This window comes from Oncorhynchus gorbuscha, linkage group LG23 (assembly GCF_021184085.1).
Source record: "Oncorhynchus gorbuscha isolate QuinsamMale2020 ecotype Even-year linkage group LG23, OgorEven_v1.0, whole genome shotgun sequence".
In the NCBI taxonomy this organism is placed as follows: domain Eukaryota; kingdom Metazoa; phylum Chordata; class Actinopteri; order Salmoniformes; family Salmonidae; genus Oncorhynchus; species Oncorhynchus gorbuscha.
Window position 1 is genome coordinate 29,969,290 of NC_060195.1, and position 26,362 is coordinate 29,995,651.

At 48.4% G+C, this 26,362-nt stretch overlaps 1 protein-coding gene across 2 annotated transcripts in view; it reads left to right on the forward strand.

Moving 5' to 3' along the window:
* LOC124011625 (dedicator of cytokinesis protein 2-like) overlaps positions 1 to 26,362 on the forward strand; it is a 206,049-nt gene that overhangs the window by 13,194 nt on the left and 166,493 nt on the right. For both annotated transcript variants that reach the window (XM_046325081.1, XM_046325082.1), the window contains exons 11-21: positions 3,087 to 3,162; positions 3,270 to 3,346; positions 3,583 to 3,833; positions 4,565 to 4,663; positions 6,987 to 7,059; positions 7,203 to 7,306; positions 7,824 to 8,007; positions 10,328 to 10,425; positions 10,504 to 10,593; positions 10,940 to 11,040; positions 16,320 to 16,454. In XM_046325081.1, the coding sequence (XP_046181037.1) occupies positions 3,087 to 3,162; positions 3,270 to 3,346; positions 3,583 to 3,833; positions 4,565 to 4,663; positions 6,987 to 7,059; positions 7,203 to 7,306; positions 7,824 to 8,007; positions 10,328 to 10,425; positions 10,504 to 10,593; positions 10,940 to 11,040; positions 16,320 to 16,454 (1,288 nt within the window). The remainder of the gene's footprint in view (positions 1 to 3,086; positions 3,163 to 3,269; positions 3,347 to 3,582; positions 3,834 to 4,564; positions 4,664 to 6,986; positions 7,060 to 7,202; positions 7,307 to 7,823; positions 8,008 to 10,327; positions 10,426 to 10,503; positions 10,594 to 10,939; positions 11,041 to 16,319; positions 16,455 to 26,362) is intronic.

The window sequence follows — 26,362 nt, forward strand, 5'->3', positions numbered from 1 at the left end:
AGTGGGCAGTGGGCATGGGGTTGTGGGCACGGGGCAGTGGGCATGTGGCAGTGGGCATGGGGCAGTCGGCATGGGGCAGTGGGCATGGGGCAGTGGGGCAGTGGGCATGGGGTAGTGGGCAGTGGGCATGGGGTAGTGGGCATGGGGCAGTGGGCAGTGGGCATGGGGCAGTGGGCATGTGGCAGTGGGCAGTGGGCATGGGACATTGGGCATTGGGTAGTGGGCATGGGGCAGTGGGCATGTGGCAGTGGGCATTGGGAATATGGCATGGGGCAGTGGGCATGGGGCAGTGGGCAGTGGGAATAGGGAATGGGGTTGTGGGCAGTGGGCATGGGGCAGTGGGCATGGGGCAGTGGGCATGGGGCAGTGGGCATGGGGCAGTGGGACATTGGGCATTGGGTAGTGGGCATGGGGCAGTGGGCAGTGGGCATGGGACATTGGGCATTGGGTAGGGGGCAGTGGGCATGGGGTAGTGGGCATGGGGCAGTGGGCAGTGGGCATTGGGGCAGTGGGCATGGGGCAGTGGGTATGGGGCAGTGGGCAGTGGGACATTGGGCATTGGGTAGTGGGCATGGGGCAGTGGGCAGTGGGCAGTGGGCATGGGACATTGGGCATTGGGTAGTGGGCATGGGGTAGTGGGCATGGGGCAGTGGGCATGGGGCAGTGGGGCAGTGGGCATGGGACATTGGGCATTGGGTAGGGGGCAGTGGGCATGGGGTAGTGGGCATGTGGCAGTGGGCAGTGGGCATTGGGGCAGTGGGCATGGGGCAGTGGGTATGGGGCAGTGGGCAGTGGGACATTGGGCATTGGGTAGTGGGCATGGGGCAGTGGGCAGTGGGCAGTGGGCATGGGACATTGGGCATTGGGTAGTGGGCATGGGGTAGTGGGCATGGGGCAGTGGGCATGGGGCAGTGGGGCAGTGGGCATGGGGTAGTGGGCAGTGGGCATGGGGTAGTGGGCATGGGGCAGTGGGCAGTGGGCATGGGGTAGTGGGCATGGAGCAGTGGGCATGTGGCAGTGGGCAGTGGGCATGGGACATTGGGCATTGGGTAGTGGGCATGGGGCATGGGGCATGGGGAAGTGGGCATGGGGCAGTGGGCAGTGGGCATGGGACATTGGGCATTGGGTAGTGGGCATGGGGCATGGGGCAGTGGGCAGTGGGCATGGGGCAGTGGGCATGTGGGAGTGGGCAGTGGGAATAGGGCATGGGGCATGTGGCAGTGGGCATTGGGAATGGGGCATGGGGCAGTGGGCATGGGGCAGTGGGCAGTGGGAATAGGGAATGGGGTAGTGGGCAGTGGGCATGGGGCAGTGGGCATGTGGCAGTGGGCAGTGGGCATGGGGCAGTGGGCATGGGGTAGTGTGCATGGGGCAGTGGGCATGGGGTAGTGGGCATGGGGCATGGGGCATGGGGCATTGGGCAGTGGGCATGGGGCATGGGGTAGTGGGCATGGGGCAGTGGGCATGGGGCAGTGGGCATGGGGCAGTGGGCAGTGGGCATGGGGCAGTGGGCAGTGGGCAGTGGGCAGTGGGCATGGGGCAGTGGGCAGTGGGCATGGGGTAGTGGGCATGGGGCAGTGGGCATGTGGCAGTGGGCAGTCGGCATGGGGCAGTGGGCATGGGGCAGTGGGGCAGTGGGCATGGGGCAGTGGGCATGGGGCAGTGGGCATGGGGTAGTGGGCAGTGGGCATGGGGTAGTGGGCATGGGGCAGTGGGCAGTGGGCATGGGGTAGTGGGCATGGGGCAGTGGGCATGTGGCAGTGGGCAGTGGGCATGGGACATTGGGCATTGGGTAGTGGGCATGGGGCAGTGGGGCAGTGGGCATGGGGCAGTGGGCATGGGGCAGTGGGCATGGGGCAGTGGGCATGGTGCAGTGGGCATGGGGCAGTGGGGCAGTGGGCATGGGGCAGTGGGGCAGTGGGCATGGGGCAGTGTGCATGGGGCAGTGGGCATGGGGCAGTGAACATGGGGCAGTGGGCATGGGTCAGTGGGCATGGGGCAGTGGGGGAGTGGGCATGGGGCAGTGGGCATGGGGCAGTGGGCATGGGTCAGTGGGCATGGGGCAGTGGGTCAGTGGGCATGGGGCAGTGGGCATGGGTCAGTGGGCATGGGTCAGTGGGCATGGGTCAGTGGGCATGGGGCAGTGGGGCAGTGGGCATGGGGCAGTGGGCATGGGGCAGTGGGCATGGGGCAGTGGGCATGGTGCAGTGGGCATGGGGCAGTGGGGCAGTGGGCATGGGGCAGTGGGGCAGTGGGCATGGGGCAGTGGGCATGGGGCAGTGGGCATGGTGCAGTGGGCATGGGGCAGTGGGGCAGTGGGCATGGAGCAGTGGGGCAGTGGGGCAGTGGGCATGGGTCAGTGGGCATGGGGCAGTGGGCATGGGGCAGTGGGGCAGTGGGCATGGGGCAGTGGGGCAGTGGGCATGGGGCAGTGGGCATGGTGCAGTGGGCATGGGGCAGTGGGGCAGTGGGCATGGGGCAGTGGGCATGGGGCAGTGGGCATGGGTCAGTGGGCATGGGTCAGTGGGGCAGTGGGCATGGGGCAGTGGGCATGGGGCAGTGGGCATGGGTCAGTGGGCATGGGTCAGTGGGCATGGGGCAGTGGGGCAGTGGGCATGGGGCAGTGGGGCAGTGGGCATGGGGCAGTGGGCATGGGGCAGTGGGCATGGGGCAGTGGGCATGGGTCAGTGGGCATGGGGCAGTGGGCATGGGGCAGTGGGCATGGGGCAGTGGGCATGGGTCAGTGGGCATGGGGCAGTGGGCATGGGGCAGTGGGCATGGGTCAGTGGGCATGGGGTAGTGGGCATTGGGTAGTGGGCATGGGTCAGTGGGCATGGGGTAGTGGGCATGGGTCAGTGGGCATGGGGCAGTGGGCATGGGGCAGTGGGCATGGGGTAGTGGGCATTGGTCAGTGGGCATGGGGTAGTGGGCATTGGGCAGTATTAACAACATTTTGAATTGGGATCCACTGATACTGGTCACAGTTTGAATATTGAATATTGTTTACTAAGTGGATCAAAGAAAATGTCAAATAGCCTGAGAGGTCATTCTTAATAAAACACTACATTACATCTTCCTGTCTGCAGTGATGGACATCAGTGACATCATCAAAGGAAAGATAGAGTGTGATGAGGAGAAGCAGCATTTCATCCCTTTCTTTCCGTAAGTCCTCCCTGCTTCACCCTCTCCTCCCTCCTCTCTCCCTCCATCCCTACCCATTTTAGTTGTTGTCATGTAGTTTAAATGTGTGTGTATGTGGGGGGGTGCAGGGTCGTAGCAGAGAATGACTTCCTTCACCCCCTGCTGAACAAGGTGACAGCGTCACGAGGAGACAGTGGAGGACAAGGTAGAACATCTCACCTCACACTCATGGAAACACTTGCTATTGTGCCAACAACCACTGCATTATCAATGCTTGGTCCTCTATCCTCCCCACTACGGGGTGAAGTTCCCCTTATGCCCTAGGTACAGATCTAGCAGCACCTTCCCCTCCCCCAATCCTAACCATTGGTGTGGGTAATGCAAAACTGACCCAAGATCAGCGTCCAGAGGCATCTTTACCCTACTCCGTCCTCCCTCCAGGTCTGTGGGTGACGATGAAGGCCCTGGTGGGTGACATCGTCCAGATCCGTAAGGAGTACCCCCACCTGGTGGACCGCAGCACGGTGGTGGCCCGTAAACTGGGCTTCCCAGAGATCATCATGCCGGGGGACATCCGCAACGACATCTACCTGACGCTGTGGGCCGGGGACTTTGACAAGTACAACAAGACCAGCCAGAAGAACATGGAGGTCATCATGATGGTGTGTGACGAGGAGGGCAAGATTGTGTCGGTGAGTTGGGGAGGGGTCATCTGGAGGTAGGCGAACAGGGATACTGTTTCAGCGCTGTATTCTCCTTTGTATAGGATGTCATATGGTCCTGAGTTGTTGGGTTAGATGTAATCTGTTGTGGACAGACCACGCTAAAATACATGGTGCCGTGGATCTGTCTTGATACAACACGATGCATGAGATCAGTAGCAGCAGTTCCGTTATTTGGGTTTTTTGTTCCTGGTTATTTGGACAAATCACATTGTTTTAGCATCTTCGGAACATCTGAAGGGGAGGGGACATTCGGCCCGTAACATGCAGAGAGAGAGGGTGGAGCTCTGCCTCACAGTTCTTAACACGTATGGACCCAGAACTTCATCGGGGCGGCAGGGTAGCCTAGTGGTTAGAGCGTTGGACTAGAAACCGGAAGGTTGCAAGTTCAAACCCCTGAGCTGACAAGGTACAAATCTGTCGTTCTGCCCCTGAACCCACTGTTTCTAGGCCGTCATTGAAAATAAGAATTTGTTTATAACTGACTTGCCGGTATAAATAAAGATATAAAAATAGCATCTGACCAATTACGCAAGATTAGTTCTGGGTTAACCAAGATTAGGTTGGATGTACAGTATCTAGGTTGATGTGGGTTAGTTGAATTGATTGTCCTCTTCTCTCTTTCTCTAATCTCCCTCTCTCTCTCTTTCTGTCGTCTCTCTCTCTTTCTGTCATCTCTCTCTTTCTGTTTTGTCCTGTAGAACTCTATCTGTCTGGGAGCGGGGGATCGACCCCTCAACGACTACAGATCTGTCATCTACTACCAGGTCAAACAACCACGCTGGATGGAGACGTTCAAGGTCAGCGAGTGTGTGTGTGTGTGTGTGTGTGTGTGTGTGTGTGTGTGTGTGTGTGTGTGTGTGTGTGTGTGTGTGTGTGTGTGTGTGTGTGTGTGTGTGTGTGTGTGTGTGTGTGTGTGTGTGTGTGTGTGTGTGTGTGTGTGTGTGTGTGTGTGTGTTTGATTGAATGATAAGTTGTGTCTTATGGTGTGTATTCTTGTGCACGTTGATCAGCTGTTTCCCTCTGTATACAACACATAACACTTAACACGCTCTGTTAGTGTGTAATACAACTTGGTCATGTAACATAAACATTTGATCCTGTGTTTTAAACCTTATCCAGAAATTACACCAAAAAATGAAAGCAGGATGGTGCAGGATAAAAACAAAAAGGGACAGTTTGATGAAAAAGCTTTAAAAAAAGGTACAAATCCAGACATGTCACATGTTTGCACAGGGCCCTAACATTAGATGTAATGTTGTCCTCCGTCCTATAGCACAAGGCCCTGACAGGAGATGTAATGTTGTCCTCTGTCCTATAGCACAGGGCCCTAACAGGAGGTGTAATGTTGTCCTCCGTCCTATAGCACAGGGCCCTGACAGGAGATGTAATGTTGTCCTCCGTCCTATAGCACAGGGCCCTGACAGGAGATGTAATGTTGTCCTCCGTCCTATAGCACAGGGCCCTGACAGGAGGTGTAATGTTGTCCTCCGTCCTATAGCACAGGGCCCTGACAGGAGATGTAATGTTGTCCTCCGTCCTATAGCACAGGGCCCTGACAGGAGATGTAATGTTGTCCTCCGTCCTATAGCACAGGGCCCTGACAGGAGATGTAATGTTGTCCTCCGTCCTATAGCACAGGGCCCTAACAGGAGATGTAATGTTGTCCTCCGTCCTATAGCACAGGGCCCTAACAGGAGATGTAATGTTGTCCTCCGTTCTATAGCACAGGGCCCTGACAGGAGATGTAATGTTGTCCTCCGTTCTATAGCACAGGGCCCTAACAGTAGATGTAATGTTGTCCTCCGTCCTATAGCACAGGGCCCTAACAGGAGATGTAATGTTGTCCTTCATCCTATAGCACAGGGCCGTAACAGGATATGTAATGTTGTCCTCTGTCCTTTAGCACAGGGCCCTAACATTAGATGTAATGTTGTCCTCCGTCCTATAGCACAGGGCCCTGACAGGAGATGTAATGTTGTCCTCCGTCCTATAGAACGGACCTTAACAGTAGATGTAATGTTGTCCTCCGTCCTATAGCACAGGGCCCTAACAGTAGATGTAATGTTAACCTCATGTCCTATAGCACAGGGCCCTGACAGGAGATGTAATGTCCTCTGTCATATAGCACAGGGCCCTGACAGGAGATGTAATGTTGTCCTCATGTCCTATAGCACAGGGCCCTGACAGGATATGTAATGTTGTCCTCTGTCCTATAGCACAGGGCCCTAACAGGAGATGTAATGTTGTCCTCTGTCCTATAGCACAGGGCCCTGACAGGAGATGTAATGTTGTCCTCCGTCCTATAGCACAGGGCCCTGACAGGAGATGTAATGTTGTCCTCATGTCCTATAGCACAGGGCCCTGACAGGAGATGTAATGTTGTCCTCATGTCCTATAGCACAGGGCCCTGACAGGAGATGTAATGTTGTCCTCATGTCCTATAGCACAGGGCCCTAACAGTAGATGTAATGTTGTCCTCATGTCCTATAGCACAGGGCCCTGACAGGAGATGTAATGTTGTCCTCTGTCCTATAGCACAGGGCCCTAACAGGAGATGTAATGTTGTCCTCTGTCCTATAGCACAGGGGCCTGACAGGAGATGTAATGTTGTTCTCCGTCCTATAGCACAGGGCCCTGACAGGAGATGTAATGTTGTCCTCCGTCCTATACCACAGGGCCCTAACACGAGATGTAACGTTGTCCTTCGTCCTATAGCACAGGGCCCTAACAGGAGATGTAATGTTGTCCTCCGTCCTATAGCACAGGGCCCTAGCAGGAGATGTAATGTTGTCCTCCGTCCTATAGCACAGGGCCCTAACAGGAGATGTAATGTTGTCCTCCGTCCTATACCACAGGGCCCTAACACGAGATGTAATGTTGTCCTTCGTCCTATAGCACAGGGCCCTAACAGGAGATGTAATGTTGTCCTTCGTCCTATAGCACAGGGCCCTAACAGGAGATGTAATGTTGTCCTCTGTCCTATAGCACAGGGCCCTAAAAGGAGATGTAATGTTGTCCTCCGTCCTATAGCACAGGGCCCTAACAGGAGATGTAATGTTGTCCTCTGTCCTATAGCACAGGGCCCTAACAGGAGATGTAATGTTGTCCTCCGTCCTATAGGTGGCCATCCCTCTGGAGGAGATGCACAGGATCCACCTGCGCTTCATGTTCAGACACCGCTCCTCTCAGGAGTGTGAGTACACCCAACTCTGCCCTCATCCTTACCTTCTTTATCACTGAGCTGAAAGGGTTGGAAGTTTGAAAGCAATGTGACAGGGAGGAAGCCATTGCTTTCATCTACTAAATGAATTATCTTAATTCTCTCTCTCTGTGTAGCTAAGGATAAGAGTGAGAAGAACTTTGCCATGGCGTTTGTTCGCCTGATGAAGGAAGATGGAACCGTGCTGAAGGACGGGCTTCATGACCTGGTGGTCTTCAAGGTCAGAACTGAATCAACTCCGATTCACACAACTACAAAACGAATGAATTAACGTTATAAATGAACCAGTACAGATTCACAGTTAAATGAACTGAATAATTGAATTACGTCAGAGTCACAGCCAAATCGCCAAGGTCACTGAATTATTAAAGTTTCACAACCGACTGAACAGGCTAACTGAATAATTATAGATTCACTGCCAAATGAACTGGAATTATTGATTAAGTGCTAAAAGGAATGAAGATGAATTACTGTTGATTCACTCCCAAACTTAACCCTCTCTAAACTCTCTCTCTCCCCCCTCTCTCTCCTCTTTCTTCCCCCTCTCTCTCTATCACCTCACCCTCTCTCTCTCTCTCTCTCTTCTTTCTCCCCCCTCTCTCTTACCGCACTCTCTCTCTCCCATCGTTCTCTCTTACGCTCTCTCTCTCTATAACCCCACCCTCTCGCTCCTCTTTCTCTCTCCTCACACCATCTCTCTCTTCCCACCCTCTCTGTCTCTCTCCTTCTCTCTACAGGGGGACAGTAAGCGTATGGAGGATGTGAACTCGTACCTGTCCCTACCCTCTACGCGTTATGTAGACGTTCACAAGACGGGGACTCTGAGCCGCAGCACCAGCAGTGTAGGAGGCCTGTCTGTCAGCTCCAGAGACAGCTTCACCATCTCAACCCTCGTCTGCTCCACCAAGCTCACTCAAAACGGTGTGTGTGTGTGTGGTCTCAGAACAGACAGAGTATGTCGTAGTTTTGTCATACACACAAACGCACACATGCACTTCCCCCACACACAGCCAGGGCCCTGGCATGGCATACCGGTGCTGTGGAACAGCTGTTGCTGAAGAAGCCAGTTCATCATTGTAATGATAACTGTGCTGCAGTGTTAATCACCAGTCCAGATATAACACACACACACACGCACACGCACACACGCGCGCACACACACACACACACACACAGACACACGCACGCACGCACGCGCACGCGCACGCACACGCACACACGCACACACACACACACACACACACACACACACACACACACACACACACACACACACACACACACACACACACACACACACACACACACACACACACACACACACACACACACACACACACACACACACACACACACACACACACACAAAGAGCAGCTGTCCGGATGAGGGATATGATCCATCTCTACCTGGACCTGTACTCCCAGTCAACAGATGGACAGCAGGCAGGCAGGTTCACTACTGAGGAAGAAATTACCGAACACTAACACCTGTACAGGATCTTCAGTGGTCTACACTATGGAGGGAGCTTACCATGGTCTATGTCATACAGAAGGGAGCGTATGTTGTTTTTTGTGTGTTTCTACTTGGGCAGGGGAAAGTGACTGTGAATGGGGCGATGTGTACATTCCCTCTCACTGCCAAAGACCCATTTCCACGTGGACTAAATCTGGTGCTTGAATTTATTTCCTAGTTCATTTCCATTGTATTGGCCATGGCTTAAAAAGGGGTTCTCCAAAAACTCTGGCCCCTCAACAAGCCCCCTCAAACCCCCAGGGCAGGGCCAAGTCATGTGGGCTTTCAAAGGAAGTATGGATGGATGGATGAATGGATTGATATATGGTTTGGTGGATGGATGGATGGATTGATATGTGGTTTGGTGGATGGATGGATGGATTTGTGGATGGATTTGTGGATGGATGGATATGTGGATTAATTGATTAATGGATGGATATGTGGATTGATGGATGGATGTATAATTGGATTGGTGGATGGATGGATCGATTGATATGTGGTTTGATTGATGGATGGATGGATTGATATGTGGTTTGGTGGATGGATGGTTGGATGGATGAATGAATGGATGGATTGATATGTGGTTTGACGGATGGATGGATGGATGGATATGTGGATTAATTGATTCATGGATGGATATGTGGCTTGATCGATTGATAGACATTTGGATTAATGGATGGATTGATAGATTGGTGGGTGGATGGTTGGATATGTCGTTTGATGGATGGATGAATGGATGGATGGATTTTTTGTGGTTTGATGGATGGATGGATGGATATGTGGTTTGGTGGATGGATTGATAGTTGGAAGGATGGATATGTGGATTGATGGATGGATGGATATGTGGATTGATGGATGGATGGATATGTGGATTGATGAATTGATGGATGGTTTGATGGATGGATAAGTGGATTGATGGATGGATATGTGGATGGATATGTGGATGGATGGATGGATATGTGGATGGATGGATGGATATGTGGATTGATGGATGGATGAATGGATTGATGGATGGATGAATGGATGGATGGATTAATGGATGTGTATGTGAATGGATGGATGTATGGATATGTGGATAGATGGATATGTGGATGTATGGATTGATGGATGGCTTTGTTCTCTTATAATATCCACCTGGCACATCCAGAGGAGTGCAGACCACCCCTCATAACCTGGTTCCTCTCTCGGTTTCTTCCTAGATTCCTGCCTTTCTTGGGAGTTTTTCCAAGCCACCTTGTTTCTACATCTGCATTGCTTGCTGTTTGTGGTTTTAGGCGGGGTTTCTGTATTGCACTTTGATTTATTCAATTTTATTGATTGATGGATGGGTATGTGGATTGATGGATGGATGGGTATGTGGATTGATGAATGGATGGATGGATGGATATGTGGATTGATGGATAGATGGATAGATTGGTGGATGGATATGTGGATGGATGGATGGATGGATGTGTGGATTGATGTGTGGTATGATGGATGGATTGATGGATGGGATGGATGGATGGATGGACCTGTGGATTGATGGATGGAAGGATGAATGGATGGATGGATGGATGGACATGTGTTATGGTGGATGGATTGATGGATAGATGGATGGATTAATGGAAGGATATGTGGATTGATGGATGGATGGATAGATAAGTGGATTGATGGATCGATTTATAGATATGTGGATTAAAGAATGGATAGATTTGTGGATTGATGGATTGTTGTCTTTCTCCTTCTCAGTGGGCTTGCTGGGTCTACTGAAATGGAGGACTCGTCCTGAGCTCCTCAAAGAAAACCTGGAGAAACTCAAGATCATCGACGGAGAGGAAGTGGTCAAGGTGTGTTTGTGTACTGCGTGTGTGTGTGTCTGTCTACTGTGTGTGTGTGTGATCTCATGGCCTCTCTTCCCCTCCTAGTTTCTCCAGGACACTCTGGATGCTCTGTTCACCATCATGATGGAACACTCCCAGACTGACGACTACGACATCCTAGTGTTCGACGCCCTGGTGAGTGAGTGAGTGTGTGTGGGTGTTCATGTCTCTCACTTATATTCTCTGTCACTCTTGTACCTGCTCTGTTCTCTGTCAGTTTCTGCATGTGGATGTCTCTCGAATCTCTGTCCATATGCCTCTGTTATTCTCACTCTGAATAAACATGTCTGTATGTCTGTCTGTTGCTTGTCTGTGTGTCTTTGTACCAATGAGGCCAGCTCTCTCACCATATCAAATACAACTGTTATCCCTTCCTCTCCTCCCCTCTCTCTCTCTACCTCTCTCTCCCCCTCTCGCTCTCTCTACTACTCTCTCTCGACCTCTCTCTCGCTCTCTCTACCTCTCGCTCTCTCTGTCTCAGATCTACATCATTGGTCTGATAGCAGACAGGAAGTTCCAGCATTTTAACACGGTGTTGGAGGCCTACATTAAACAACACTTCAGCGCCACGCTGGCCTACAAGTCAGTACAACTTCCGGTGTCCAACCCCTCCTCGTCCGCTGTCCAACCCCTCCTCTTCCCGTGTCCAACCCCTCCTCTTCTCACTGTCTCACTGTCTTATTGTCTTAGAAGCAGCCTGATGAAGACTTTAATGCCATCATTGTAATAATAATGTATTGTATTTCCAATTTCCTTGGAAATGCCATCACTTTCACATTACTAGTAAGACAGTGTAGTTAAAGCAGTAAGCTGTATTGATAATGACTCAACATGTCAGACTCATAATGACATTTCCACAGGAGATGATGAACACATTGATTTTAAACTGTTGAATGACGAGTGTCATCATTAGCATTATGATGACAGATGATGTAGGCCTCATGATAGTGCTGGTTTCAGGTAGGGTATGGTATGTTTACATGCACACTAATAATTCAATTTTAAACTGATTATGGCAGTAGGCAATAGTCATGTAAACACTTTACTCTGCTTATCTTAATCAGTGTATGTTCAAAATCAAGGTAAGCATACGCCAATTAAAACATTTATTTATGAGCAATCTTTATAATTGTTAGGACATGTAACCAGGCTGAATCAGAGTTCCAGCTGTGTATTTGATCTGCACATGTGGCAACACCAGCAGCACAAGCCTCCCTCTTTAGCGCGAGTGAAGGATTATTAGGGAAATTACGTATTCACGATAATCGTATTCTAAAATGGATTAAATATAAATATTTTTTAAATCTCAGCAATCTACACACAATGACCCATAATGACAAAGCAAAAACGTTTTTTTTTTAAACATTTTTGCAAATATATAAAAAAAATCTAAAACAGAAATACCTTATTTAAAATTGAGCTCAGGTGCATCCTGTTTCCATTGATCATCCTTGAGATGTTTCTACAACTTGATTGGAGTACACCTGTGGTAAATTCAAATGATTGGACATGATTTGAAAAGGCACGCACCTGTCTATATAAGGTCCCACGTTTGACAGTGCATGTCAGAGCAAAAACCAGGCCATGAGGTCGAAGTAATTGTCCATAGAGCCCTGAGACAGGATTGTGTCGAGACACAGATCTCGAGAAGGGTACCAAAAAATGTCTGCAGCATTGAAGGTCCCCGAGAACACAATGGCCTACATCATTTTTAAATGTAAGAAGTTTGGAACCACAAAGACTCTTCCTAGAGCAATCGGGGGAGAAGGTCCAAGGTCAGGGAGTTGACCAAGAATACGATGGTCACACTGACAGAGCTCCAGAGTTCCTCTGTGGAGATGGGAGTACCTTCCAGAAGGACAACCATCTCTGCAGCACTCCACCAATCAGGCCTCTATGGTAGAGTGGCCAGACGGGAAGCCACTCCTCAGTAAAAGGCACATGAAAGCCAACTTGGAGTTTGCCAAAAGGCACCTAAAGTCTCTCAGACCATGAGAAACAAGATTCTTTGGGCTGATGAAACCAAGATTGAACTAGTAGGCCTGAATGTCAAGCGTCACGTCTTGAGAAACCAGGCACCGTCCCTATGGTGAAGCTTGGTGGTGGCAACATCATGCTGCCGGGATGTTTTACAGCGGCAGGGACTGAAGGATCAAGGCAAAGATGAAGGTAGAAAAGTACAGAGAGATCCTTGATGAAAATGTGCTCCAGAGCACTCAGGATCCTAGACTGGGTTTACCTTCTACCAGGACAAAGGCCCTAAGCACACAGCAAAGACAAAGCAGGTGTGGCTTCGGGACAAGTCTTTGAATGTCCTTGAGTGGCCCAGCTGGAGCCCGGACTTGAATTCGATCGAACATCTCTGGAGAGACCTGGAAATAGCTGTGCAGAAACGCTCCCAATTTAACCTGACAGAGCTTGAGAGGATCTGCAGAGAACAATGGGAGTAACTCCTGTAGCCTCATACCCAAGAAGACTCAATGCTGTAATCGTTGCCAAAGGTGCTTCAACAAAGTACTGAGTAAAGGGTCTGAACACTTGTGTTATTTCAGATTAGTTATGTTATTTCAAAAATGTCAAAAATGTGTTGAATTAACGGGTATTGTGTATTGATGTGGGAAAACTATTTAATATGTTTTAGAATAAGACAAACAAAATGTGGAAAAGTCAAGGGGTCTGAATACTTTCTGAAGGGACTGTATATAAAAGTATGTGGACACCTCTTCAAACTAGTGGATTCGGCTATTTCAGCCACACTTGTTGCTGACAGGTATGTAAAATGGAGCACATAGCTATACAATTTCCATAGACAAACATTGGTAGTAGAATGGCCTTAGTGAAAAGCTCAATTACTTTCAACGCAGCACCGTCAAAGGATGCCACCTTTCCAATAAGTTTTACATTTACATTTACATTTAAGTCATTTAGCAGACGCTCTTATCCAGAGCGACTTACAAATTGGTGCATTCACCTTATGACATCCAGTGGAACAGTCACTTACAATAGTGCATCTAAATCTTAAAGGGGGGGGGATACTTATCCTATCCTAGGTATTCCTTAAAGAGGTGGGGTTTCAGGTGTCTCCGGAAGGTGGTGATTGACTCCGCTGTCCTGGCGTCGTGAGGGAGTTTGTTCCACCATTGGGGGGCCAGAGCAGCGAACAGTTTTGACTGGGCTGAGCGGGAGCTGTACTTCCTCAGTGGTAGGGAGGCGAGCAGGCCAGAGGTGGATGAACGCAGTGCCCTTGTTTGGGAGTAGGGCCTGATCAGAGCCTGGAGGTACTGAGGTGCCGTTCCCCTCACAGCTCCGTAGGCAACCACCATGGTCTTGTAGCGGATGCGAGCTTCAACTGGAAGCCAGTGGAGAGAACGGAGGAGCGGGGTGACGTGAGAGAACTTGGGAAGGTTGAACACCAGACGGGCTGCGGCGTTCTCTGCCCTGCTAGAGCTGCCCCAGTCAACTGTAAGTGCTGTTATTGTGAAGTGTCAACTGTAAGTGCTGTTATTGTGAAGTGTAAACGTCAAGGAGCAACAACGGCTCAGCCGCGTAGTGGTAGGCCACACAAGCTCACAGAACTGGACCACCGAGTGCTGAAGCGCGTAGCGCGTAAAAATCGTCTGTCCTCAGTTGCTACACTCACTACTGAGTTCCAAACTGCCTCTGGAAGCATCTTCAGCACAAGATCTGTTCGTTGGGAGCTTCATGAAATGGGTTTCCATGGCAGAGCAGCCGCACACATAACTAAGACAACCATGCGCAATGCCAAGCGTTGGCTGGAGTGGTGTAAAGCTCACTGCCATTGGACTCTGGAGCAGTGGAAATGCGTTCTCTGGAGTGATGAATCACACTTTACCATCTGCCAGTCCGACGGACGAATCTGGGTTTGGCGGAGAACTATACCTGAGAAATCAAATGAGATATAAACTGAACAAGTTCCACAGCCATGTGACTAACAGAAATTGAATAATGTGTCCCTGAACAAAGGGGGGGGGGTCAAATCAAACTTAACAGTCAGTATCTGGTGTGGCTATCAGCTGCATTAAGTACTGCAGTGCATTTCCTCATCATGGACTGCACCATATTTGCCAGTTCTTGCTGTGAGATGTTACCCTACTCTTCCACCAAGGCACCTGCAAGTTCCCGGACATTTCTGCGGGGAATGTCCCTAGCCCTCACCCTCCGATCCAACAGGTCCCAGACGTGCTCAATGGGTTTGAATTCCGGGCTCTTCGTCGGCCATGGCAGAACACTGACATTCCTGTCTTGCAGGAAATCACGCACAGAACGAGCAGTATGACTGGTGGCATTGTCATGCTGGAGGGTCATGTCAGGATGAGCTTGCAGGAAGGGTACCACATGAGGTAGGAGGATGTCTACCCTGTAATGCACAGTGCTGAGATTTCCTGCAATGACAACAAGCACAGTCCAATGATGATGTGACACACCGCCCCAGACCATGACGGACCATCCACCTTCACATCGTTCCCGCTCCAGAGTACAGGCCTCGGTGTAATGCTTATTCCTTCAATGTTAAACGCGAATCCGACCACACTCCTGGTGAGAGAAAACCGCGACTGGTCAGTGAAGAGCACTTTTTGCCAGTCCTGTCTGCCTTACAACAGGCCTACAAGCCATCAGTCCAGCCTCTCTCAGCCTATTGCGGACAGTCTGAGCAATGATGGAGGGATTGTACATTCCTGGTGTAACTCGGGCAGTTGTTGTTGCCATCCTGTACCTGTCCCGCAGGTGTGATGTTCGGATGTACCTATCCTGTGCAGGTGTTGTTAAACGTGGTCTGCCACTGCGAGGACGATCAGCTGTCCATCCTGTCTCCCTGTAGGGCTGTCTTGGCCACATCTGCAGTCCTCATGCCTCCTTGCAGCATGCCTAAGGCACGTTCACGCAGATGAGCAGGGACCCTGGGCATCTTTCTTTTGATGTTTTTCAGAGTCAGCAGAAAGGCCTCTTTAGTGTCCTAAGTTTTCATAACTGTGACCTTAATTGCCTACCGTCTGTAAGCTGTTAGTGTCTTAAAGACCGTTCCACAGGTGCATGTCCATTAATTATTTATGGATCATTGAACAAGCATGGGAAACAGTTTTTAAACCCTTTACAATAAAGATCTGTGAAGTTTATTTATATTTTTATGAATTAACTTTGAGAGACAGGGTCCCGAAAAAGAGACATTTCTTTTTTTGCTGAATTTATGTGTAAATGTATTTTGCAGCGCTCGTGCATGTGAACAGAGAGGTATGGTCAGTATATAATGCATGAATCAGCCACCAGGTGACAGTGTGAATACTGTGTGCCTGAGGGCTGCAGTAGAAGTCTATGGGCTGAGAAACCAGCATAAGGTGGCTTACTTGACCTTCACACTTTACTGAAGGCTGGCCAGAATAATCAAACTGGGCTCACTGAGTCTTAGCTCTAAAATACCCAATGCTACTCTCTAGTCTCTCTCTCTTTCTCACTTTATCCATCTCTCTCCTCTCTCTGCCCCCTCCCCTCCAATCTGTGTTAAAATGGAGGATCCTCCTATGTGTCAACTCACCGACTTCCCCAGTTCTAGCCATGTCGTTATAGTTTTTCCAGATGTTACATTTAACTTTTAGGACTCAGACAGCCTCTAAACAGCATCCTCAGATTGTGTTGCACTTTAGTAATAGTCTTATCCTCCGTAATAACTGTTATTGTTCTAGAGGATTGGATTGTTTTAATCCAGTTAGCCAACAAGCCCAAGGCCATTCCTGGGAACTGTATGGTGTATAAGCATAGTCCTAGTGTGCTGTGGTGTGTGTGTTTGAAAATGAAGATTTTCCCACCCCCACTCCCCCCCTCTCCCATCTCCCTCTCCTCCCCAGGAAGTTGATGTCTGTGTTGAAGAGGTATCTGGATGTGTCCAGTCGAGGGGAGCAGTGTGAGAACTACCTACGCACCCTCAAAGCCCTGGAGTACATCTTCAAGTTCATTGTCCGCTCACGCATGCTTTACTCTCAGTAAGTGTGTGTGTGTGTATGCCTCCTTCTCCCCATCTAACACTTACAAGCATATACAGATGTATGCGCGCATACACACACTCACGCATGTACACACTCGTTTACGGGCTTGTACACCCCCCCCCACCCCTCCCACACACGCAGGGATAGTGTCCTTGTATTACCGAGCTAATTCCCAGAGACAGCTTGCTCTGAAAGACGCTGATTGCAGCACTAATGCTGCTAATAAGCATTGATGATGAAGTGGTGTTTTTAATGAACACTGATGATGAAGTAGACCCCGTGCTGAATGAGCAGCCGTGTAAGAGGAGACACTGCTATATGTCAACTCTGCTGAAGGCAGCTCCATATGCTAAGCATAAACAACATTTATAATAACAGCGTCACATCATTTGATTCTGACAGATTATTAGCAGAACTCAAACAACGCTGTAAATGCTTCTACGGTGTTTGTCTTGTGTGGTCTGTTGGTCTGTTCGTTTTTAGAGACAATATGCAGTGTGTGTGTGTGTGTGTGTGTGTGTGTGTGTGTGTGTGTGTGTGTGTGTGTGTGTGTGTGTGTGTGTGTGTGTGTGTGTGTGTGTGTGTGTGCGTGCGTGCGTGCGTGCGTGCGTGCGTGCGTGCGTGCGTGCGTGCGTGCGTGCGTGCGTGCGTGCACGTACTTGCATGACCACATTATGGGTTCAGTAACCCCAGAGTGATAGTGTACTAGTCATTGCTCTCCCTGGTGTGATGCTAGAATCATGGATTGTTCCAGCCCTCTTCTCAGGTCTACCTAACTACTGCACAGAACGTTTAAACTCTCTGAACTGCAAGTCTACAGCACCCTCCCACTAGCTAGAGAATCAGTATTCAAGAGGAGAGCACACTGTACTGTAGGTGAATCTGTAGTATCATTCATGTCCTAAACTCATCAATGATTTAGTGTGCAACATGTAAGATTTATCAGTTTGAATCAGAAGTTTCTCAAGTTCTATAAGAGAACTCTAATTTATATAAGATGAAATTATATTAGATGTTATCTCTCTCCTATAACCTCTTTCTTTAAACTGCTTTCACCATTCCGTTTCACTTTCTTTCTCTTCCATAACTTTCTGCTTTATTTATCCCTCTGTTTTCTGCTTCAGTCATGAGTCTTTATCTGTTTTCCTCTCGCTCCTCTTGTTTTTTTTCCTACCTTTCAATCAGTCCCTCCCTCCCTCCCTCCCTCCCTCCCTCCCTCCCTCCCTCCCTCCCTCCCTCCCTCCCTCCCTCCCTCCCTCCCTCCTCCCTCCCTCCCTCCCTCCCTCCCTCCCTCCCTCCCTCCCTCCCTTCCTCCCTCCCTCCCTCCCTCCCTCCCTCCCTCCCTCCCTCCCTCCCTCCCTCCCTCCCTCCCTCCCTCCCTCCCTCCCTCCCTCCCTCCCTCCCTCCCTCCCTCCCTCCCTCCCTTCCTTACACATGTCTCTCATTCTTCCCATCCCCCCTCCCTCCCTATGGCCTGTCCATAAGGTGTGAGTAGAGCATTAGTATTGCTGTCCCATGGTGGTGAATGGACCATGGTTAGGGCAGAGTTAGTGTTGTTGTCCCACTGTGGGGAATGGAGCATGGTTAGGGCAGAGTTAATGTTGTTGTCCCATGGTGATGAATGGAGCATGGTTAGGGCAGAGTTAGTGTTGTTGTCCCACTGTGGGGAATGGAGCATGGTTAGGGCAGAGTTAGTGTTGTTGTCCCATGGTGATGAATGGAGCATGGTTAGGGCAGAGTTAGTGTTGTTGTCCCACTGTGGTGAATGGAGCATGGTTAGGGCAGAGTTAGGGTTGTTGTCCCATGGTGGTGAATGGACCATGGTTAGGGCAGCGTTAGGGTTGTTGTCCCATGGTGGTGAATGGACCATAATTAGGGCAGAGTTAGTGTTGTTGTCCTATGGTGGGGAATGGAGCATGGTTAGGGCAGAGTTAGTGTTGTTGTCCCACTGTGGGGAATGGAGCATGGTTAGGGCAGAGTTAGTGTTGTTTTCCCATGGTGATGAATGGAGCATGGTTAGGGCAGAGTTAGTGTTGTTGTCCCACTGTGGGGAATGGAGAATGGTTAGGGCAGAGTTAGTGTTGTTGTCCCATGGTGATGAATGGAGCATGGTTAGGGCAGAGTTAGTGTTGTTGTCCCACTGTGGGGAATGGAGCATGGTTAGGGCAGAGTTAGTGTTGTTGTCCCATGGTGATGAATGGAGCATGGTTAGGGCAGAGTTAGTGTTGTTGTCCCACTGTGGGGAATAGAGCATGGTTAGAGCAGAGATAGTGTTGTTGTCCCACTGTGGGGAATGGAGCATGGTTAGAGCAGAGATAGTGTTGTTGTTCCACTGTGGGGAATGGAGCATGGTTAGGGCAGAGTTAGTGTTCTTGTCCCATGGTGATGAATGGAGCATGGTTAGGGCAGAGTTAGTGTTGTTGTCCCACTGTGGGGAATGGAGCATGGTTAGGGCAGAGTTAGTGTTGTTGTCCCACTGTGGGGAATGGAGCATGGTTAGAGCAGAGATAGTGTTGTTGTCCCACTGTGGGGAATGGAGCATGGTTAGGGCAGAGTTAGTGTTGTTGTCCCACTGTGGGGAATGGAGCATGGTTAGGGCAGAGTTAATGTTGTTGTCCCATGGTGATGAATGGAGCATGGTTAGGGCAGAGTTAGTGTTGTTGTCCCACTGTGGGGAATGGAGCATGGTTAGAGCAGAGATAGTGTTGTTGTCCCACTGTGGGGAATGGAGCATGGTTAGAGCAGAGATAGTGTTGTTGTCCCACTGTGGGGAATGGAGCATGGTTAGAGCAGAGTTAGTGTTGTTGTCCTATGGTGGGGAATGGAGCATGGTTAGAGCAGAGATAGTGTTTTTGTCCCATGGTGGTGAATGGACCATAATTAGGGCAGAGTTAGTGTTGTTGTCCCATGGTGGTGAATGGAGCATGGTTAGAGCAGAGTTAGGGTTGTTGTCCCATGGTGGTGAATGGACCATGGTTAGGGCAGCGTTAGTGTTTTTGTCCCATGGTGGTGAATGGACCATAATTAGGGCAGAGTTAGTGTTGTTGTCCCATGGTGATGAATGGACCATGGTTAGGGCAGAGTTAGGGTTGTTGTCTCATGGTGGTGAATGGAGCATAGTTAGAGCAGAGTTAGTGTTGTTGTCCCATGGTGATGAATGGAGCATGGTTAGGGCAGAGTTAGTGTTGTTGTCCCATGGTGGTGAATGGAGCATGGTTAGAACAGAGTTAGTGTTGTTGTCCCATGGTGGTGAATGGAGCATGGTGAGAGCAGAGTTAGTGTTGTTGTCCCATGGTGATGAATGGATCATGGTTAGGGCAGAGTTAGTGTTGTTGTCCCACTGTGGGGAATGGAGCAGAGTTAGTGTTGTTGTCCCATGGTGATGAATGGAGCTTGGTTAGGGCAGAGTTAGTGTTGTTGTGCCATGGTGATGAATGGAGCATGGTTAGGGCAGAGTTAGTGTTGTTGTCCCATGGTGATGAATGGAGCATGGTTAGGGCAGAGCTAGTTTTGGTGTCCCACTGTGGAGAATGGAGCATGGTTAGAGCAGAGTTAGTGTTGTTGTCCCACTGTGGGGAATGGAGCATGGTTAGGTCAGAGTTAGTGTTGTTGTCCCACTGTGGGGAATGGAGCAGAGTTAGTGTTGTTGTCCCATGGTGATGAATGGAGCATGGTTAGAGCAGAGTTAGTGTTGTTGTCCCACTGTGGGGAATGGAGCTTGGTTAGGGCAGAGTTAGTGTTGTTGTCCCATGGTGATGAATGGAGCATGGTTAGAGCATAGTTAGTTTTGGTGTCCCACTGTGGGGAATGGAGCATGGTTAGAGCAGAGTTAGTGTTGTTGTCCCACTGTGGGGAATGGAGCATGGTTAGGTCAGAGTTAGTGTTGTTGTCCCACTGTGGGGAATGGAGCATGGTTAGGGCAGAGTTAGTGTTGTTGTCCCACTGTGGTGAATGGAGCAGAGTTAGTGTTGTTGTCCCATGGTGATGAATGGAGCATGGTTAGAGCAGAGTTAGTGTTGTTGTCCCACTGTGGGGAATGGAGCTTGGTTAGGGCAGAGTTAGTGTTGTTGTTCCATGGTGATGAATGGTGCATGGTTAGAGCATAGTTAGTTTTGGTGTCCCACTGTGGGAATGGAGCATGGTTAGAGCAGAGTTAGTGTTGTTGTCCCACTGTGGGGAATGGAGCATGGTTAGGTCAGAGTTAGTGTTGTTGTCCCACTGTGGGGAATGGAGCATGGTTAGGGCAGAGTTAGTGTTGTTGTCCCATGGTGATGAATGGAGCTTGGTTAGAGCAGAGTTAGTGTTGTTGTCCCACTGTGGGGAATGGAGCTTGGTTAGGGCAGAGTTAGTGTTGTTGTCCCACTGTGGGGAATGGAGCTTGGTTAGGTCAGAGTTAGTGTTGTTGTCCCACTGTGGGGAATGGAGCATGGTTAGGGCAGAGTTAGTGTTGTTGTCCCACTGTGGGGAATGGAGCATGGTTAGGGCAGAGTTAGTGTTGTTGTCCCATGGTGATGAATGGAGCTTGGTTAGAGCAGAGTTAGTGTTGTTGTCCCACTGTGGGGAATGGAGCTTGGTTAGGGCAGAGTTAGTGTTGTTGTCCCACTGTGGGGAATGGAGCATGGTTAGGGCAGAGTTAGTGTTGTTTTCCCATGGTGATGAATGGAGCATGGTTAGAGCAGAGTTAGTGTTGTTGTCCTACTGTGGGGAATGGAGCATGGTTAGGTCAGAGTTAGTGTTGTTGTCCCACTGTGGGGAATGGAGCATGGTTAGGGCAGAGTTAGTGTTGTTGTCCCACTGTGGGGAATGGAGCAGAGTTAGTGTTGTTGTCCCATGGTGATGAATGGAGCATGGTTAGAGCAGAGTTAGTGTTGTTGTCCCACTGTGGGGAATGGAGCTTGGTTAGGGCAGAGTTAGTGTTGTTGTTCCATGGTGATGAATGGTGCATGGTTAGAGCATAGTTAGTTTTGGTGTCCCACTGTGGGGAATGGAGCATGGTTAGAGCAGAGTTAGTGTTGTTGTCCCACTGTGGGGAATGGAGCATGGTTAGGTCAGAGTTAGTGTTGTTGTCCCACTGTGGGGAATGGAGCATGGTTAGGGCAGAGTTAGTGTTGTTGTCCCATGGTGATGAATGGAGCTTGGTTAGAGCAGAGTTAGTGTTGTTGTCCCACTGTGGGGAATGGAGCTTGGTTAGGGCAGAGTTAGTGTTGTTGTCCCACTGTGGGGAATGGAGCATGGTTAGGGCAGAGTTAGTGTTGTTTTCCCATGGTGATGAATGGAGCATGGTTAGAGCAGAGTTAGTGTTGTTGTCCTACTGTGGGGAATGGAGCATGGTTAGGGCAGAGTTAGTGTTGTTTTCCCATGTTGATGAATGGAGCATGGTTAGAGCAGAGTTAGTGTTGTTGTCCTACTGTGGGGAATGGAGCTAAACCACTTATCTACACTCTTAGAATAAAGGGTTCCAAAAGGGTTCTTTAGCTGTCCCCATAGGATAAACCTTTTTGGTTCCAGGTAAAAACCCTCTTATGTTTCCAGGTAGAGTCATTTTGGGTTCCATGAAGAACCCTCTGTGGAAAGGGGTTCTACATGGAATCCAAAAAGGGTTCTTCAACGGGTTCTCCTGTTTAGGTTCCATACTGAAAAAATATATAAACGCATGTAAAGTTTTGGTCCAATGTGTCATGAGCTAAAAAAAAAAATCCCAGAAATGTTCCATATGCACAAAAAGCTTATTTCTCTCAAATGTTGTGTACAGATTTTTTTTACATCCCTGTTAGTGAGCATTTCTCCTTTGCCAAGATAATCCATCCACCTGACAGCTGTGGCATATTGAGGTGCTGAGGAGTATTTATGTCTGTAATAAAGCCCTTTTGTGGGGAAAAACTCATTCTGATTGGCTGGGCTTGACTTCCCAGCCAATCAGTGCCAGGCCCACCCAAGGCTGCACCCATTGCCCAGTCATGTGAAATCCATGGATTAGGACCTAATTTATTTATTTAAATTGACTGATTTCCTTATAGGAACTTAAACTCTGTAAAATCTTTGAAATTGTTGCCTTTTGTGTTTTTTTGTTCAGTATAGATAACACACGAGTCTGCAGGGATAGAAGGGTACAAAGATCCAGACAGGAACAGGCCACTGTGGTCAGAAATACCCTGTTTATCAGTCTGTATTCTGTTTCGTATAATATACATACACATAATATTATGTATGTCATGTCTGTGGGAAAGGGTTAGGACAGGATTGCGTTGCATTTGTCGTGCTTTTGTGTACATACAGTTGAAGTCGGAAGTTTACATATACTTAGGTTGGAGTCATTAAAATTCGTTTTTCAACCACTCCACAAATTTCTTGTTAACAAACTACAGTTTTGGCAAGTCGATTAGGACATCTACTTTGTGCATGACACAAGTAATTCTTCCCCCTGTGCCAAATTCCCCAGTGTGCCACACTCTAATCCTCCCCAACCCAACCCAACACCCACAACTCCTACTCTAACATCTACCACAAAGTTACAGTGAGACAGGAAGAGATTGTGGAAGGAAGAGGGATGGAGAATAGGGGAGGAGGAGTGAGATGAAAGGAGAGTGATTAGATTACATGAGTTAGGGATGGAGAATAGGGTAGGAGTTAGATGAAAGGAGAGTGATGAGAATACATGAGTTACCAGGGTAGGGATGGAGGGATGGAGAACAGGGGAGGAGGAGTGATATGAAAGAAGAGTGATGAGAATACATGATTTACCAGGGAAGCGATGGAGGGATGGAGAACAGGGGAGGAGGAGTGAGATGAAAGGAGAGTGATGAGAATACATGATTTAACAGGGAAGGGATGGAGGGAATAGATCAATAAATAATAGAAAGGGAGGTCAAGACAAGTATAAGGATTGTGATGTGTGGTTGGGGATACAAGGATATAGGATGAAACAAGTGGCCTAACGTTGTGTTCAGAGACAGTCAACAGTAATAACTGGTAGAGGTTGTGTTCAGAGACAGTCAACAGTAATCACTGGTAGAGGTTGTGTTCAGAGACAGTCAACAGTAATAACTGGTAGAGGTTGTATTCAGAGACAGTCAACAGTAATAACTGGTAGAGGATGTATTCAGAGACAGTCAACAGTAGTAACTGGTAGAGGATGTATTCAGAGACGGTCAACAGTAATAACTGGTAGAGGATGTATTCAGAGACAGTCAACAGTAATAACTGGTAGAGGATGTGTTCAGAGACAGTCAACAGTAATACATGGTAGAGGATGTATTCAGAGACATTCAACAGTAATAACGGGTAGAGGATGTATTCAGAGAGGATGTGTTCAGAGACAGTCAACAGTAATAACTGGTAGAGGATGTATTCAGAGACAGTCAACAGTAATAACTGGTAGAGGATGTATTCAGAGACAGTCAACAGTAATAACTGGTAGAGGATGTATTCAGAGAGGATGTATTCAGAGACAGTCAACAGTAATAACTGGTAGAGGATGTATTCAGAGACAGTCAACAGTAATAACTGGTAGAGGATTTATTCAGAGACAGTCAACAGTCATAACTGGTAGAGGATGTATTCAGAGAGCATCTATTCAGAGACAGTCAACAGTAATAACTGGTAGAGGATGTATTCAGAGACAGTCAACAGTAATAACTGGTAGAGGATGTATTCAGAGACAGTCAACAGTAATAACTGGTAGAGGATGTATTCAGAGGCAGTCAACAGTAATAACTGGTAGAGGATGTATTCAGAGACAGTCAACAGTAATAACTGGTAAAGGATGTATTCAGAGACAGTCAACAGTAATAACTGGTAGAGGATGTATTCAGAGACAGTCAACAGTAATAACTGGTAGAGGATGTATTCAGAGACAGTCAACAGTAATAACTGGTAGAGGATGCATTCAGAGAGGATGTGTTCAGAGACAGTCAACAGTAATAACTGGTAGAGGATGTATTCAGAGAGGATGTGTTCAGAGACAGTCAACAGTAATAACTGGTAGTGGATGTATTCAGAGACAGTCAACGGTAATAACTGGTAGAGGTTGTATATAATGTAAAGTCTCCTCTGTTTAGCTGGTATTTAAGTCTTAACAGTATTCTTCACCCCAGGACACTTGGTTCATTATCCAGGAAAATAAAGTATAAAGGAACACTCGTGTCTGCATAGATCTGAGTGTATTTTTGTGACAAGCAAAACTGACCTGTTTGTCTCGATTGTACCAACAATCAAATCAAATGTTATTTATCACATGCGGCGAAAACAACAGGTGTAGTAGACCTTACAGTGAAATGCTTGAATACAACAGGTGTAATAGACCTTACAGTGAAATGCTGAATACAACAGGTGTAATAGACCTTACAGTGAAATGCTGAATACAACAGGTGTAATAGACCTTACAGTGAAATACTGAATACAACAGGTGTAATAGACCTTACAGTGAAATGCTTGAATACAACAGGTGTAATAGACCTTACAGTGAAATGCTGAATACAACAGGTGTAATAGACCTTACAGTGAAATGCTGAATACAACAGGTGTAATAGACCTTACAGTGAAATGCTGAATACAACAGGTGTAATAGACCTTACAGTGAAATGCTGAATACAACAGGTGTAATAGACCTTACAGTGAAATGCTGAATACAACAGGTGTAATAGACCTTACAGTGAAATGCTGAATACAACAGGTGTAATAGACCTTACAGTGAAATACTGAATACAACAGGTGTAATAGACCTTACAGTGAAATGCTTGAATACAACAGGTGTAATAGACCTTACAGTGAAATGCTGAATACAACAGGTGTAATAGACCTTACAGTGAAATGCTGAATACAACAGGTGTAGTAGACCTTACAGTGAAATACTGAATACAACAGGTGTAGTAGACCTTACAGTGAAATGCTGAATACAACAGGTGTAATAGACCTTACAGTGAAATGCGGAATACAACAGGCATAGTAGACCTTACAGTGAAATGCTGAATACAACAGGTGTATTAGACCTTACAGTGAAATACTGAATACAACAGGTGTAGTAGACTTTACAGTGAAATGCTGAATACAACAGGTGTAATAGACCTTACAGTGAAATACTGAATACAACAGGTGTAATAGACCTTACAGTGAAATGCTGAATACAACAGGTGTATTAGACCTTACAGTGAAATGCTGAATACAACAGGTGTAGCGGTACCGGTACAGAGTCAATGTGGAGGCTGTATACAGGGGGTACCGGTACAGAGTCAATGTGGAGGCTGTATAGAGGGGGTACCGGTACAGAGTCAATGTGGAGGCTGTATACAGGGGGTACCGGTACAGAGTCAATGTGGAGGCTGTATAGAGGCGGTACCGGTACAGAGTCAATGTGGAGGCTGTATACAGGGGGTACCAGTACAGAGTCAATGTGGAGGCTGTATTCAGAGGGTACCGGTATAGAGTCAATGTGGAGACTGTATTCAAGGGGTACCGGTACAGAGTCAATGTGGAAACTGTATTCAAGGGGTACCGGTACAGAGTCAATGTGGAGACTGTATTCAAGGGGTACCGGTACAGAGTCAATGTGGAGACTGTATTCAGAGGGTACCGGTATAGAGTCAATGTGGAGACGGTATACAGGGGGTACCGGTACAGACTCAATGTGCGGGGCACCGGTTAGTCAAGGTAATTGAGTTAATATGTACATGTAGTTAGAGGTAAAGTGACTATGTATTGATAATAAACAGAGAGTAGCAGCAGAGTGTAAATGGGGAGGGGGGGGGGAGCAATGGAAATTGTCCGGGTAGAAGCTTTATGGAGCCTTTTGGACCTAGACTTGGCGCTCCGGTACCGTTTGACGTGCAGAGAGAACAGTCTATAACTATGGTGGCTGGAATCTTGGTCAATTGTTAGGGCCTTCCTCTGACACCGCCTGGTATAGAGGT